Here is a 17176-nt window from a genome sequence, read left to right as displayed (position 1 = left end):
TTAAAGTCCTCTGGTTGGTACTGGAACTAAACCTGACTCTGTGCTTTCCAACCCTCTTGGCTTTGGTCTAGTTAGTCCCTCACTGCTGCTTTTCATAGCAGTTTGCTGTTTGTGTGCAGCCTGGCTCTCCCTGCTCCCAGTGCCCCTGCAAACAGGGCTGTGAGCAGAGCAGGCTCTGTGTGAATGTCAATGCCACAGCCTGTCCCAGTAGCCTTAAATCCCTTATTTCTGTTTCCTCTCCAGTGAAAAGCAGTGCTGAGATGGTAACCTGAAGGTTCCTGAAGATGTGCATCCAACTTGTTAAATAACTACTTAAAAGGTTGCACTTGGACTTATTTGTTCCGTTAAGCCTTTTAAAGTGAGGTTCAGGATCCCTTAAAGAAAAGAAAAAAAAAAGGAAGAAAAACTACTGAGGGTTTGGAGAGGAAATGCTTTGGAGAGGAATCCTTTCTCCTGGAGAGCTCTGTGAAGTACAAGTAACAGAGGAGCACTCTGGTGTGTACCCTGGGGCACATCGGGCATTTCTCCTGTTCTTTTCCACGTGGCCCCTGGGTTTGTGGGGAGGGGAAGGCAGCTGCAGTTAATGCTGTGTGGAGCTGTGACAGGTACATGCAGCTCCTGGAGCTCTGTGTGGTGTCTGAGTCAGGGCACTGCTCAAAGGACACGTGAATTCAGGGAAAGAAAACTGGAAGTAAAACTTGCTCTGGAAGCGACAGAGCTGCAGGTCACGTGGCTTCACGTGCTCTGGCATTCATCCCCACCCTTATACCACAAAATCAGAATAAATCAGTTCTTTAAAATGATGGTTTGGGAGACAGGCTCTGTGAGCCCAGCGAGGCCGGGTTTGTGTGTATGTCCTGTAGCCAAGGGCTGAGCTGCTGGTGCCTGAATTGTTGCTTGAACATGAAATGCCAAGCTGGCACCTGTGTTTGTGATGTGGGAGGGAGGTTTTGGATTTAGGGGATTATACTGGATGATCTTGCACATGCCAGAAGTCTGAGGCAGGCAGAGTACTGCCCTTTACAGGAACTAACTGCAGGGATGCCTCTTCCTCTCTCAGAGCCTTGAATTTTCACTTTGCACGTAAAATGAGCTGCTCAATGCGATGGCATTAACTCTCCTTTCCAACCAGACTTTGTAAATTCAACTTTTTTCAGGACTCAGTTTGATAGGAGAGGAAAATGACTGATCCAGAGCTCCCCACCTCTTGTTCAGAGAGTGGTTTTTTGCATGTATCAAAATGAGGAGTCTCATGCTGGTCAGGGAGATGTGATGACACAGAGCCCTTCTTTTGGCAGGACTGACAGGGGTCGTGGGAAGGCACTCAAGTGTCCAGCTGCTGACCTTGATGCCAGTCACCAGGGAATAGCTCAGAGGAATCTGAAACTTTCAGTTGAGTCGCCCAGTTGTGGAAAACGAATGCAGCTGTTTCAAGACATTGTACATTTTAGAGAGGAGCTCACAGAGAACAGATTTTGTGAGGAAAATGCAAATATTTTGCAGGTTTAGGAAAGAAAATTGGTGTCAATGTATGTGGCCCACTGTTAGGTGAGTTAGGTAAAACCGGGCAGATTGTTTTCCTCTTGTACTTTGTGGTTTAGATGCAATAAAAATGGCAATTAGGTACTTAAAAGTTATTATTAAGTGATACTGTGACCTTAATGGAATGATGAACAGCAAATAAGGTTGATGTGAAGTCTTGTGATGTACAGGCAACCAGGATATTTCCTATAAGTCCTGAGTGGAGTTACAAAATGGGGAAAAATCTGGTTGGGGATTTGAAGCCAAGTAATCTCTAAATATCTGCTCTCTTGATTGCTCCTGAGTAAGCAATTCTCATTAGTCTGGAGCAGTGACACATAGATGTGGCTCATCCCCTGTTAATCCACAGACCCTCTCCAATCAGGGTCTCCTGATGTGATCTGAGTATCTGCTGCTGACTCTGCAGTGACCAGTGGTGAGCCTGGGTGGAAAGAACATTGCTTCCTTCACTGCTTTTCTTCCTAGGTAAGAAAGGGTGAGGAATAAGGAACTAGAAGCTGTGGTTGCTTCTGGAAAAGCTTGACGACTTCATCCCTCTTGTCCTTCTTCATAATGTCCATCCCATCTTCATATGTCCACCATAACTGCTGGAGCCAGTTATGGTGCTGCTGTGGCTGCAGGAACAGTGGCTGCTCTCTGGGATGCTTTCTGAGCTGTGTGTGTTGACCAGCTTGTCTGTGTGGGGAGGTGAACATTCAGGTTGGATTTACTTGCCACAAAACTCTTCTTATGTTATCTTATGTTTTGGTGTGATAACATCAGTTCCCTGGCTTTCTACAGTAGAACTGTATTACCTGGCTCTTTTTATTGTTCTTCTCAGCTTCTGTGCCTTGATTTTTCTCAGATCTCAGGATCCTGTCTTCTTCTCAGAGAGTGTATGTGTTTAAAATCATTTGGTAAACCAAGCTGGCTGCTAATGTGAGAGACACTTTGGGAGTGTTTTATAACTCACCAGCAAATTCTGTTATTAAATGATATTCTAGCATGTTGTTCCCCTTTAGCAGATGCTACAGGTCCAAAAATTGGTGACAGAGCTGCATGGATATCCTAAGTCTACCCCTCATCTGTGCTCCTAAGAGGAGCTTTAGGGTGACATCTGTAGCAGGTTGTGCTCCTGGAAACCAGCTGATCTTGCCCGTGAGCCACTGCCCACACACTTGCTTTCAGAGGCCAGGCTTTTGGGCTGGGACCAGAGCTTTTTCTGCTTAGAACTGAGCTCAGAACCGAGCAAACCTTCTGGCAGGAGCCCTGGTGCAGCCCCATGTTAACCTCTGGCTCTGTCCCTTTGGGAAATGCGATGCTGTGGCTGCCTTGGAATAACAAACAGGACTCGTTTGTGCCCAGCAGTTCTTGTTGGGCTTATGATCAGAGGATTTCTAATTTTTGCTTGGGATGATGCCACTTAACATGATAAACCACTGTTAAACTCTCCCTGCTTTTGCTCAGTGACTCTTAACAAGGAGCAGCCCCCAGCAAATCGTGAACCCTTTGAAATGTTTCAGTGAAATGCTTGACAGTAAGTCAGGCTGGTTTATTTCCCTTCTGTTGTGCCTTTTTTTTTTTTTTTTTTTTTAATTTTTTTTAAGGACTGAATTTTTAGTTTTTCATTTTGCTGGTTGTCACAAGCCATGCATTATTTAAGTAACTTCTCTTTGTTTTAGCAGCTTGAAACGAGCCAGGAATTCACCTTGCTCGCAGGCTACCAGCAGACACGTTTGCTGCCCGCAGGCACAAAGTAGGAGTTGATGCTCTTCTGTCAACGTAGGTGAGCAACAGTGGTATTGCTGTGTGGGGGAGAGGCTAAAACACAGTGATTTGATGTTGCTGACATCTCTTTCAAGTTGCTCTTTTTTTCCCCCCCTCCCCCCTGTTCGTTTGGGATCTCAATTCCTACCTCCCCTGCAGTGCTTTCTGTCTGGTCCTGTTGCCTTGAGCTGGAGCCAGGAAAGAACACTTTGAGTCTAGTCCCATCTTGGGTATGTGGGAGTTCAAGATTTCAAATGCTGTAAGTGGGGGGTAAAATACATTACACTGTAAGGAGAGGGGGGGGGAGTCTCCCCTTGACTGTCATTTTAAATTCCAGCACCATCTGAAGATGCTCATCACAGCACAAATGTGAGGTGGAGGGAGCAGATTTGAGTTCTGCTCCAGTTACTGCAGCCCAGAAACTCCTCCATATACCGGGAGATTAAATATATGCACAGCACTGATGGTGCCTATTTTTAGGTTAGGCTAAAAATATGTAATGTGGTGTTTGAAAGGATTTTGCCTGGGTTTTGGAAATCCTTGTGTAAGCATTCTGTGTGCTCCCGAGACCTGCTTCACCTCGTAGCAGCTGATCCATTAAGTCATAGTAGTGGTTGGGACCAGTGGTTTTGTGGATTATATTTTTGCATGTTTGAGGAGCTTGTCGGGAAGTACATGTGACTTCAGCTGTCAGTCTGAGGTCTAATCAGTTCAGAGAACTGTTACAGGTAAATCCCTGATGGTCTCTGGTTTTCTCAGTAGCTGTTCTGTTAATGGGTCCTTCTCCTCTCAAACTGCTGTAGGAAAACCCACAATGGGGAGGATTTTATTGCCTGTGCAGTGAAATAATTTGGATGTGCAGTGTGGTGGTTGGGCACTGAACAGGCTCCCCAGGGCTGCCAGAGCTCAAGGAGGATTTGGACAACACTCTCAGGCACAGGGTGGGATGGTTGGGGTGTCCTGTGCAGGGCCAGGAGTTGGACTGGATGATCCTTGTGGGCCCCTTCCACCTCAGGATATCCTGTGATTCTGAGCCATGAATATGTGGAGTAATATGAAAAGTGGAGGTGAAATTGGGTGGAACTGGGGTGGTCTTCACTGCACTGTCAGTCTTAGAAGTTGTGATGAGTTTTGTGTCACCTGGATACTGCATAGGGATTCCAATCCCAAATCCAGCTTGACGTGCTGTAGTGCAGGTGGGAGCCTTTTAAGAGAAAAAGAAAAACTAAAAAGCTTGCAAAGTGTTTATCTGGCTGCTGCCAGGTCCTTTGCTTTTAAAACAGTTCTAGTCTCCTGTCCTTGACTGTGTTGCAGAGAAAAGCTGATGGGCATGCTAGAGCTTGCTTATAGGTAGCCTTATTCTTTACCTATAAATAGGCACTGAAATCACTGAGGTAGCATGGGATAGCTTCTTTCCATCTGTCTTCCTTGCTTTTTTATTGTTGTTTATGTAGGGCAAGACCCCAGGGTGGCTTTGATCTTGTTACTTCACATTCTTGGCGGCCTGGTGCTATAAACATGAATAAACTTCTTATTCATGCCACTAGATGGAACTGGCCCATGCTTATAGATATTTGTTTAAACTTCAGCTCTGTACTGAGTATTGACAAAATGAATTGCTAGCTCTTGGTGGAAGTTTGGCTTTTACCCTCAAAGCAGGGCTTTATTGAGCTCCTTGGGTTTTTATTCAGTCTGTTTTGAAGCAGAAAGAATTGCCAGTTCTTTCCAGGCTTGGCTCTTTTTTTTGTTGCTTTGACTGTGTATACTGTTAATGCTATTTATTATATTCCTGCTTTTAAACCACCATGAGTCTGTTGGTGATGTGTGCACATTTTTGTCTTGTATGAGAGGGTAGACAGTTTTTTGTCCCAAATTTAATTTCAGAGTATTTCCTGTACCCCTTTCTCAATGCTGAAGGTTGAAGTGCAAGCTCCTCTCTACAGGATTGAAGTCGCTTGTAGAAAATACAACCTTAACATGTCTTGTGGCTTATCCATCATTCCTGGATGTGAACATCTGGGGTTTAGCCAGCATTGGACAAAGCACCATTTGAGCTGTTTGGGAGAAGATTTTTTTGGTGGCTGTGCTGAGCACTTGCAGTGTCACCCCACCCTCGTTACCTGCACACCCAGCCCTGCTAACGCACTGCGTGTCCCTGAAGGGGAGGAATATCCAGCCACTTAGCTCTGCTTGGAGCAGATCCGAGCAGACACCTGTCCAGCCTCTGTCTGCACTGCTTGATGCTGTGAGAGCTGATTTGTGGCTTTCACAAATGTCCTTGTTCCTCCCCAGCCAGCCTGCAAGTGCTGCTTCGCAGTGTTTGCTCGGTGACCTTGGCCACGCTGGTCCCATCTGTGCCTCCATTTCTCCGTATTTTAAATGGCAAGAAGCGTGTTGGTTTTGTTTGCTAAATGACTCAGAGAGCTAAGGATGGAAGAGTAATAACACAGGACTAGGTGGTAGCTATTCCTGAGCACCAGGGAAAATACAACTGTAATAATGTGGGGGTGACCTTTTAGAAAGGCCAGGGTTTTCACCAAGCACACTTAACAGTGACCCAGCTCTCAAGCACCTGCCTGCAATGATGAGAACAGTGCTTTCATGCCATTCTGGCAAATAAAGTAGGATTTGTTTCTCCTTATAAGGCAGAAACTGAAGAACCTGGTGGAAATGCTGCCGAAATCTTATTTTTCAGACGCTTTCAAAGCATCACTGTACCCATGATAATCTTGGGAGTTGCTTGTTGGGACCAGGGTGTGCTGCTGAGGTCTCAGGGCTCAATACAGGGGTGGTTGCATATTTGTGACCTCTGCAGGTCCCTCACCCAATGTCCCACTAACTTTGGACCATCACCAGTACAGGGATCATGGCTGTTTGTAGCCAAGCCTTGAAACCTCTCTGCTGGAGGTTCCCTCTGGAGAAGGCTGCTTCAGGCACTGAGCTGAGCTGCTGAGCTTTCTTAAGTGCTAAATTATACATTTTTATTATTATTATTGTATCCTGTGCATCTGAACTGATTTCTTCATTTTACTGCCCTAGCTGCAACTCCTGTTCCCTGCAGGGGATGTTAAGTAGAATTACTGAGGAGGAATTTATACTGCTCTTGTGTACTAGCAAACAGGATTTTTGTAGCAGACCCATCATTTTCTTCCAACTTATGCATCAGTAAATATTTAATAGTACAGATTCCTCTGTGCTGCAATAAGGAGATGAATACTTTTCAATAAAAAGACCTTCTTCATTCTCCTTCCAGTGATCAAATTGTGCTCAGAGTTTCTGCATCTGTTCAGCCTCTCCATGATAGGGATTGAGAGCTATAAGCTGACAGAGCATAAAATGGAAACCTCCTGTTCAGGTTGCAGTGATTCCTCTGTCCCACTAATCCTGTTTGGGAGCCTCTGGTTCATTGTGCCTCTCTGAGAACAGGCTGGGGAACAACGTTTAGTCCCAAAAGCTCAGTCCTGTGAAGGAACCTGATTCCTGTCGTGTTCTCCTTTCTGGATTGAGAGCAGATGGCGTATCCTGGAATTTGTACCAAACACTCACTGTAAATCAGGGAAATCTCTTCTTTAGGATAGCAGATGGTGGCAGGAAAGTGTGCTCTGTAATGTGACTTGTTCCATACTGCCCTGCCAGAGGTGCAGCTTCCTTCTGACATGCCAATAACATGGTGTTGTGGAAGTGAGCTTGACTTCATGGCATTAAGGGTGACAGGGGTGGTTGTAATGACATCAGCTGGGATGTTTGAGATACAGGTTTAGGTGGAGCTGCCCTGTGACTGCTCAGGCAAGTGGCTTTTGCCCCTCTCACCAGTTGATGGTGGAAGGAACACTGCTGTGTGGGTTGGTGCTTCAGGTTTTGGACTTACTGGAAACAGAAGATCCATATATGGGGAGGGGTCAAGTCCTGTCTGGACAGAACTGCATCTCTCCTCACTTTGTGATTGCACAGCTGTAAGAATCTTCATGTCTTCTCCAGAGAAACTTCTCGGGCCTGATTGCACTCTTCAATTGACTTTCTTAACTGTTGGAACAGAAGATACACATGTCTGCTCTTAGATACCTAGGAGGGGGTACAGAAAAACATCCTCATGATGAGACTGAGCTGGGAGAGCCAGGAGAAGCCCCGAAATGTTCTAGTGGCCTAGTCTTGAGGAAGTCTACTTAGGGTGCAGTTGAGTTTGCCTTACTCTCTCCTGGTTTTATTTTACCTTCTAGTTCCTCATGTGAGCCTGCCTGCCATGCCTGGGCACTGACACTTGTGGGTACAGCTGTTTAAAATGGCAGAGAGAGGTGGGAATGAAGAGGTGATCAACTTGAACAGCTTCCGCAGTCACAGAGGGAAAGGTGAGTACTGAGTTGTGCCTATTTCCAAAACTCTGCTTACAACCATCAGGATTGAGAGTCACTAAACTCTCAGGAGTGCCATTGCTGGGAACTGCTGGTGGTGTGTTCTGTCCTGTCACACGCTGCTCTGTTACACTGACTTAGCCACCTCCAGAAAGCTCTTTCATGTTATGCAGGCATGCAAAATATTTGGCTCTTGTCTTTCTCATGTTGTACTGCCTTAAGGGAGATTGCTAACTTCGTGGGAACAGCATGTGGAGGTGTTTCAGCAGATCCAAGGAGGATCCATCCTCCTGAGGTCCCCACAGAGGAGAGGCTGGCCGTGCATTTGTGCCCTCATAGGGCTGTGTGCATTGGCACCCGTTCCTCCAAGAGTGCAATTCAAAATTATGCTTTCTCCATATGCCTGAAAGGTGATAAACGAATACTCATGCTAAAAAATACGCCAAAAGTTGTCAAAATTGAGGAAAAGCATAGTTGTATGTTCTCTCTGTAGTAGAGAAAGAAACCCCATTTCTGCCTTGAATATATCACTTGTGTTCAGTAGCATCTGTATTCCACTCTTGACAAGCCTTGAGGACAAGGTTGTCATCTAATAGAAGGATATCTTCTTCACCCACAGCCACAGGCCCTATCTCAGCCCTGCATAAATTACTCCTGCAAAGTCTCACTCTTCCAGAAGAGGCCAAATTGCACAGAGAACCTTATCTCTCTGCTAAAACAGTCTGCACGTTAGTAAAAGAAAATGCAGTGCCCCCGAGGTACTGAAAGTTCAGGACTTCTCTGCAGTATGGCTTGTTCAGAGTAACTTCTGCAGCACCTTGACTTGTGCTGAAGTTTGGGATAGAAGACCCTCTTCATGAGTGCCAGTGACTGTTCCTGCAGGTGCTGTTGTGGTGAGCTGGGGCTGTGGAAGCATTTTGCTCAGGGGCTGGGGAGGGAGGAGTGGCTGTAAGAGTAACTTGCAGAGGGATCGGGGACCTCTGAGTGCTTCTTCCCTGTCGCTGCAGTGCAGGTGTGAAGATGGCTCTTTCAGGTGTTTTGGTACTACATGTGCCCTGTAAATTCCAGTTTTACCTTGAGCAAAGAGCTAATTTTAGCTTTACTTGCTGTTCTGCAGACTGGATAGACCGCAGGGACGAAGGCCTTATCACGATATCAGATTCCTCGGATGAAGAATTACCTTTGTCGCTGGAAACGCCGGAAAAGCAGCAGCCTGAGGAAGATGATGATGACGATGTGTTCATCTTGGCAGAGGTTATTTTTCATTCTTGTAGTTGCTCTGCTTTGTTCATGGCCTGTATAGCTAAGTCTTGTGCAAACATCCGATGCATTCCTCTGAGTCCTGTGTGGTTATAGCAATCTATTTAGGATGTCTGAAATAATGTTGAAATGATGGCGTTTTGCTGGCTTTATTTAATCATCTTTGGGCACAAGAGAGGAGAGCTAGATTGTTAAACTACATTGTAGCTAAAGTTCTACTTAACCAAGGTTATAGCTCCCATAAAGTTGTCTGTCTGAATCCAGGGAGGTGGTGTGTTGTGTAAGGTGGGTTTTCAATCCATGTCTTGTTTGATTTGTATACACACCCTGTATGCTTAATATTCCTCTATGCTATTTGCATTCAGGTTGGGCTGTTTTATCCACTTATATTTTTGCAGCATTTCTTATCTATATTATCTTAAAAATATATTCCACTTGTGTATTAAATTAACCAAAAGCATTGAGAAAATAGGTTGCAAAGCTGACCTTTCTGTTTCTTAGTTGAAAACAGTAGCAGAGAACACTCAGGCTCTGTTGGCATACAACAGTCTGTCTGCCAGAGGCAAGAACAAGACCAGAGATTAATGTTTTGAGCTTTGGTTCCTGCTTGTTTAAATAAGTTGGTGAGAAGACAAATATGTCATCAGTTAGTTCCCTGTTCCCAGACTATTTTCCTGGGAGGGAAGTGGATACTGAGGTGAGCTTAGGAAATTGTTCCACTCTGAAAGTCCTGTGCATCCTCGGTTCTGCCCAAATTTTCTCTTAGCACCTGGGGACAGGCTGAGGATGGAGTTGAGTGAAACAAAGATGTGTGAGTTGCAGTTTTGTGCCTTATTAAGCATCTTGCTAAACAGACTGTGTATCTGCTTCCCATCAGATGTTTGATTAGAGGCAAAAGTATCTGGAAGAAGGATTCTGACATGCAGACAGGAATTCCTACTTACTTCTTGTCTGTGTTCTTTTCAGACCCCGAAGCATCAGCAGCCTCTGCGTGCCAATGTCATCAGACCTGCTGCTCCATGGCAGGGTGCAAGCACTGGGGGAGAAGGAGGATCTGAAAGTGCTGCTGAGCCCTCGAGGAGCACGGATCTGCAGGATTCAGCCCTGAGGAGCACGGATCTGCAGGATTCAGCCCTGCTGTGCCAGGGAGACGGGTATAATCACATGGTGGAGGGCAGTGCTGGACCAAGCAGGGATGAGAGTGTGAACTTTGCACTGCAGCAGCCTGGACCCTCTGAGCTTAATGCCCCCAGCTTTGAACTTAAAAGTAAGCAGGAGCCTGGTCCAAGTTTGGTGCCACCAGTAAAGATGAGTCCACAGCCTCTAGTTAACACAGAAACTGTGAGTCTGGAGAATGCAGACCTTCCAGCACAACAGGAGGAAAAGGTGGAAGCCCGGGAATGGCGAGAGAACGTGGAGACAGAGCAAAACCTCAAAGGAACAGCTGCTGCAACCACCACGGACCAGGAGACCCAGGAGAACAGCCAGCTGGGACACCGGTACTTCCCGACGCTGGAAGACGAGCCGCGCGCTGTAGCAAATGGTTGTGCTCCTCAGCAAGGGCAGCCAGAGGCAGACCCAGGATCTTTGAGGGCTTATGGAGAGAAGGCTCCTGGGCCAGCCTTCCCCCGACCGGAGCCACAGCAGGACGGGATTCCAGGCCCTGCTTCTCCCCAGCCGGCGCATCCGCCCGAGGAAACGGGTCAGCAGGGAGGGAGGGACAACGAGCAGCCGGGCCCGGCCTTCCCCGCACAGGGCTCTCAGGAACTTGGCTCCAGCAACGTGCCAGAACAAGGAGCTGCTGGGCAGGAGCAGGACCTCACTGCGCTGCTCATCAGAGAGACAGTGAGTATTCCCAGGGCTCGTTTCCTCCTGTGTGTGTGATAGTTTCAGGCAGGTTTTTCAAGGTGTGTAGAGTGTCACGTGCTCAGAGCACAGCCCTGGTGGCTCCGGCTGCAGATCCTCGTTGCTTTGGCTGATGCTCAGCCATGCACCAGGTGAGGAGCATGTGATGAACTGTCTTGGAAAACTGTAGTTTGGGGTGAAATAACATGGGTTGGTTCCCTGAAAGGCTTCTGCCCTCTTGGATCTGCTGGTTTGGTTTTGTTTGGCTGATTCCTAACACAAGTCTGTAGAGCTGTTTTAGGAATGGATGTAAAGCTAACTGAGCAAACCTGAGACCCCAAACACTGGCAGAGGGATAGAGGGTGAGTTAGAGAAAGCTTAGAGACACGTGGCTGAGAACCATGACTGTTTTCAGCAACCTCTCCTGCAGTAGTTTGGTCTATGGCCAAGGGGTAATAGTTGCCCTTGCAGTGTGGATTTCCAAACAGTAGCACTGAGGGATAAGATAGCTGGATAAGCAGCATAAGGACTCATGTATGTTAACTCCACGTGCTCCTTGCTGACTCTGCATGTGAAGGTTGGCATGAGGGGCACTGGCTACTTAACCACCAAGAAGGGCACTCCTTATCCGTTGGTATATTCAGCAGCTTGGGCAACATGGTGTAGATTTGAAATATAAAGCAAAATAAGAATGTGGTGATTAATGTGTCTAATGTTTACACACTCCTCCCCTTGATTGCTAGGGAGGAAGGATCCCTCTTGATGCCTTATGGAGTATTTTTTTGCAAACAAGTTTATTCTACTGCATCTATATCTTACACCACCCTCAACCCTTCCAGGTCTTCCCTCTACATCCCATATCTGATTCTACTTGGGGAAAACTGGAGGTTGAGGAAAATATCTTTCTTCTATTTTTTTCTACTGCTATTTTTTTCCTAGCAGTTCAACAAAATTCAGTTCTTTCCAAGTTGGACCTCGTTGATCAGTGACTTTGTTTGAGGTGGGTAAGAAGCTGCTATTGCATTGTCAGGGTTGCTTGACAACCCTGACCAGTCCAGTCTTGTAAAGCAAAATACCACATGGTGCAATCATTTGCAGTACTTGTACAGAAACATGAGAGAGATCAGTGAAGAGTGTTCTCTACTATGTGACAAATGCTGGGAGAGCCTTCCCAGAAATGCCAGTAAAGGTTTGTTGTCTGTCCTGGTCTCGTTGCTGGTGTGTCTGGGTGCTTTGAGTGGGTATTTGTGGTGTTGGTTTTTTCCTTTTGGAATGCTGTATTTCAGCACACAGTCTGGAACTCCTTAAGGTCTGGCTGAAGGTAAATATTAGCTTTCCTTGTGTTGTAGGTCATACCTGCATGCCTCCCCTGCTTCCATCGAGTCTGAATCTCTCCTTAGGGCTCGTGGCCTTTCACATCACTACCCACACTCTTCCTTTGAGAAAGAGCTGTTAGCAATCATGGTATGGAGCAAAGGAAAGCCAGCAGCTTGCAGTAGCCAGGCTGGATGGATATAAATGGTCTCTTGACTGTTTTGTTCCCAGTCTCAGGAGTGTGCCAGATAATTACCTATAAATCCCTGTCTTTGGTGCTGTTGCTACGTGTGCTACACAGCTCCTCAAATACCTACGTAACCTTTAGCTTTTCCTACTGCAGGAAGCAAGATTCCCAGATGTGAAGAAGGAATATATTGAAGAATTAATCATCATCAAGAACTGCTATGACTTAAATGTGTAAGTACAGAGCCAAGGACCACAGTGTGTCCTACAACCTGCAGCACATTTCCATGTCCACACCAGCCAGTGTTGCTGTTCCAGAGCACATCCAGTCTGGGACTCAGCACTGCCTTGATACTGCAAAAGAGCAGAGTGGTTTTGGTTTCTACTTGTAGTAGAGCTGTTCTTAAATCCTCTGTAATTCTGATATTGTGCTGTAGCTTCTCTGCTTTTAAGATCATTTGCTAATTTAAAGATATTATATATAATTTAGTCTTATCTAATACTAGAGTTCATAAAGGATGAGTATCAGGATTAAGGTGTTAAGATGACTTTTATAAAACATGGTATGAAGGTGTGTTGTTGAGTTTTGAGTTGGAGAAAATGATTCCCTGCCTCTTCATTTCACTGGTTTTTGGCTTTTTCCAGGTGAAGCTGATACTGGCTTGGACTTCATTATTTAGTGTCATGATGTTGGCTTTTATCCCCTTTACTTGTTTAAGTAGCAGCGGTGCTGCTTGAGTTCTCTCACATCACTTTTTACAGATAAAATAGAGCAAGCACATTTAAGGGCTGGTAGGATTGGTTCTAGAGATCTGCTGAAGGACTAATTTTGGTTGAACTGAGCAGAAATATGAGCTAAGAAGTGAAATAAAAGGAGCTGAAAGAAATATCAGTGCGAGGACTGTTGCTTTCCAAATTGCATTAACGGCTCAGGGGTACCCTAGAGTTCATCATGCTGGAGATCTCTGCGAGTCATGTTGGAGTCAAAAGTTTTTTAAAAAAAGTTATTAACCTTATTGCTGAGTTGCATCATCTCCCTGCCCTTCTGGGTGCAGTTTGCAGAGCTGAGGAGCAAAGGATTGCGTGTGTTGGCACTAGCAGCACCAGGGGGAGAGAGGTTTGAAGTAAATCACTTGTGACTGGTGTCTGATGCTTGGTGGCCTCTCTTTCTCTCTCTGCAACTGTCACTGCTGTCTCCAACACGTTATACAGGAATGAAGAATAGGTGTTGGTTGCCAGAGTATTCACTTGTATAAATCCAATGCCCTTTCCAGCTAACTGGGGCACTAATTAAGCAGTATTTAAGTGCGTGAGGCTTAGAATTAGTTACTGGGCCATAAATAAGTTAACTGGCAAGGAACTAAGGATGATCCCATCTATTGGGCATAGATTTCCTATTCTGCTCCTTTGCCTGTGTTGTGAAGTAGTGTCTCCAAAGTAGGGCTTGGTTGGAAAGTCATCAGACTGTAACTTTTCTTGTCTTTCCAAAGGGCTTTCCCTGCAGTGGTGGAGCAACTTTTGGGTGTCCCTACCACAGACTGGGTGCCCCTCGAAGTGGATGGTTGTGGTGGACGTGTAGAAGACCAGCAGGGCCATTTCTTGGGGCGATTGGTCTGTTGAGGTTGGGCATCTGGCTGCAAGACCCTCGCAGACTGTGTGAAAAAAAACTCATCTTTGTGTCCTGCGGGGATTTAGCAAAGCCTGATGGAATTAAATCGTCCTATCGGCTTCCTTCGGTCTTAATGTGTTCCTTCCCTTTCTGCTCCCGAAATCTCTTCTCTCCCATTGTGTGCCACAGACCCAGTGAGATGAAAAGGTGCTTCCAGGCTTCCCTGTAGGCAGCTACAGTGTCTGCTCAGCGGTGCGTTACCCACTTACTGGATGATAAAGATTTCTTCTCGATATTTTTATTCCTTTAACCAAACTATCTTTTGAGTTGTCACTGCAGCTTTTGTATGAGAACAAATGGGTCAAAGCACTGGTCAGCCTCGCTGGCAGGGACTCTTTGATCTCCACGGTGTGTCAAGCTGAATCAGGCTTGAAATATAATAAATAAGGGTGGCTGGGTTTGGGCAGGGATGAGGCTTTTAACCAGCTCTGTGTCCTGTGGTGCAGATATTAATGAACAGTGCCGTGAGTGTGTGTGGTTGTGCGCCGGGACCCACTTAACTAATTGTCAGACACTGAAGGTTAACATCCCCAAAATCCCTGAGTGTTGAAATGGCAGCATGCAGGGTAGTTCAAATGTATCCTGCCCGTTTGAGCTGCGGTTTGAGCTCCTTGAAGTTGCCGTTGTGTTGGATTAAAACAGTTATCTTTCACCAAAGGGATGGGGGGAGCTGGGAGCTGAAAGCTATTAAATGCCCAATGCCGAGATATTTTGTTGTGTTCCCCCCCAAATGATCGTCTTAAAACCCAACTGATGTGAAAGATAAGATGTGGGAGCTCCTCTTAGCAGGGTATCATCTATTCAGCTTTTGTGTTCGGGAGCATTCACGCTCGGTCAAAAGCTTCTGGCTCAATATGTCAATACCCGATTAAGCAAAAAGAAATGCCCCTGCTTTGAATGTGAAAGCAGGGCTAAAGTAATCGTGCCTTGATAGTGGGTTAATGCTTCCAGCCAGTTCAGATTTCTTAATTAGGGCCTGATTTCTGACATCAGGAATGTAAATTAGCTGCAATTATGTCTTTGCTGCAGCCTAGCACCTTCTCATTCCAATAGTTTTACAAATGTTAATTGCTTGTCCTGGCTCCTTTCAGAGGGATCTTATTCTACAGCTGGGGAAACTGAGGAACAGCTTCTGTTACTTGAGCCAGCCAGCACAGCTGGTTGGTGAGGGCTGAGAACAAGCTGTGAGAGTCTGATTGAGCCCGACAGCCTGCAGCAGGCTGCCCTTTCAGAAGGGCTGCTGGGGTGTTTGTGGTCTCCAGCAATTGCATATTTGGAAAACCGCTTGCTGAGTCTTTTCTAAGCTAAAATAGTAATTTAAACTACATTTACCTGACAGTCATAACTATTTGTGATAGGACCTCAGGTATGCTGCATTTACAGGCTATTATGCAATTTTTGTCAGCAATTTCAGTGATTATTTTCTAAGTGCTGTTCTCACCAGACCAGTTTCTACTGGAATTTGGATAACACTGGTGTAATTTCAAGCTTTATTACAATGAAACCTGTATTCACAGTGTGTATTGCATGCACACATAGTTTAAACATGTTTTTGTCACTGCTTTATTTGTAGAATCACAGAATGGTTTGAGTTGGAAAGGATCTTAAAGATCACCTGATCCCAGCACCCTGCCAAGGGCAGGGATACCTTCCACTAGACCAGGTTGCTCTGGTTGCTTTAATGTGATGGTAGATTGAGAATGGAGGCTTTAATTCAAATTTGAATCTATAATATTTTGTTCAGGAAGACCTCAACCTTTCACAGGTTTTGTAGGGATTTTTAGGCTGTTTTTTCCATAGATGATTAATAGCTTACCCATACAAGCTTCATGTATGTAAATTTAATTGTTGAAAGACAGATCTATTTGCTTTTCCTTCTGCAGCCACACAGCTGATCATTTTTTACTAAATTCTCAGTCATTTACTTGAAGTTTTCTCAAATCTAGGACCTCCCTTGATCCTTCCAGAGCAGACTGTGACTTGCCTGTGTAGCCTCATAATTACAGGATACTAAAAATTGGACAAATGAGAAATGAACCTGAGCTCCCCAAGCCTGAAGTAACTGTATTTATCTTTTCAGACTTTGTAACTTTCTTCTGGAAAATCCAGATTACCCAAAGAAGGAAGGCAGAGTGGTTTTGAATCCCAGCAGCAGCCTTCTTGCCAGCCAAGATGAGACAAAGGCAAGTGAGAGTATCCTCATCCCCAGTGTGCCTCTGGGCCAGTCTGTTCAGCCTGAGTGGACCTTGGGATGTCTGGTTTGATTAGTGTGTGTTTGCAGAGTGCTTGACTGAGCTGTGCTTTCACAGGAGCCCCCTGGGCATGTTTAAGATGGTGTTAAATAGCAATAGTTGCTTGCAAGACGACTCCCAAGACTTTGCTGTTTTGCTGTGGCATAGCTGCAGTGTCTGCTCCTTTGCCTCCAGCGAGCCCCTCTGCCCTGCCTGTCACTGCCCCCTCTGAAGTGTTCATTTTGATAACTGAGACAAGAATTCCACAGTCGTTCTCCCATGAAGTAGCCTCGGCCCTCAGGTCTCTCTTGTGAGGCCTTTAGGCATTGCCTTTTGGTCTCTCAACTGCAAATCTCCCTACAACTGCTTGATTTTATTTGTTTTTAAAAGTCCATTTGACAAAAAAATTCTCTGGGCTTTGAGTATGTTGAAGTAACTCTCTGTAGCCTGAGAGAGAAATGTTGGATACCTCTTTCTACCCTTGGAAGCATCTCAACCTCGAGCCAAATAAAGCTTCGCCCTTTATAGTAACCTAAATATTTCCTCTCCTTGCTGTCTCATGGAGCCACACACAATGGTTTAAAACTATATTTTACCTTGTGCAGGTCACCTATACAGATGCATAGACCAATAGGCTGCACACCTATGCCATGCTCTGGTTATATAGGTGATTGTTACATAGGTGCTCAGAACTGGGTGCCACGTAGCCTGAATTTTGGGTGGTCTTGCAGAAGGTCCTGATCACTGAAAGAGCGATTTGGGGTGTTTATAGCAGCCTTTTAATCTCTTTCATTTTGTCCTTAGGTGCCTAAAGTGGACTACTTTGACTTTTCCAAACTTGCCCCCCTTGACCAGCGGTGCTTTATCCAGGCAGCTGACCTGCTCATGGCAGACTTCAAAATGCTGAGCAGCCAGGACATCAAGTGGGCACTGCACGAGCTCAAGGGACACTATGCAATCACACGAAAGGTTCTCCAGCTCAAGTCTGTTTTCCTTCCTAGGCTTACCTCCCATGTTTGCAGAGAGCACTGAGA

At 45.6% G+C, this 17176-nt stretch overlaps 1 protein-coding gene across 10 annotated transcripts in view; it reads left to right on the top strand.

Moving 5' to 3' along the window:
- RNF216 (ring finger protein 216) overlaps positions 1–17176 on the top strand; it is a 77917-nt gene that overhangs the window by 7162 nt on the left and 53579 nt on the right. For 3 of the 10 annotated variants that reach the window (XM_027656376.1, XM_027656367.1, XM_027656370.1), the window contains 6 exons: positions 7506–7634; positions 8755–8891; positions 9864–10742; positions 12400–12476; positions 15992–16094; positions 16947–17111. In XM_027656376.1, coding sequence (XP_027512177.1) covers positions 7568–7634; positions 8755–8891; positions 9864–10742; positions 12400–12476; positions 15992–16094; positions 16947–17111 — 1428 coding nt within the window. In that variant the 5' untranslated portion in view covers positions 7506–7567. Of the gene's footprint in view, positions 1–1891; positions 2008–3203; positions 3308–3408; positions 3548–7505; positions 7635–8754; positions 8892–9863; positions 10743–12399; positions 12477–15991; positions 16095–16946; positions 17112–17176 lie in introns of those variants that run through there. The other 7 variants (XM_027656371.1, XM_027656372.1, XM_027656374.1 and 4 more) reach the window with 5 other exon arrangements.

This window comes from Corapipo altera, unplaced genomic scaffold (assembly GCF_003945725.1).
Source record: "Corapipo altera isolate COAL_440 unplaced genomic scaffold, ASM394572v1 104, whole genome shotgun sequence".
Classification (NCBI taxonomy): domain Eukaryota; kingdom Metazoa; phylum Chordata; class Aves; order Passeriformes; family Pipridae; genus Corapipo; species Corapipo altera.
This window is presented reverse-complemented; position numbering and strand designations above follow the sequence as displayed.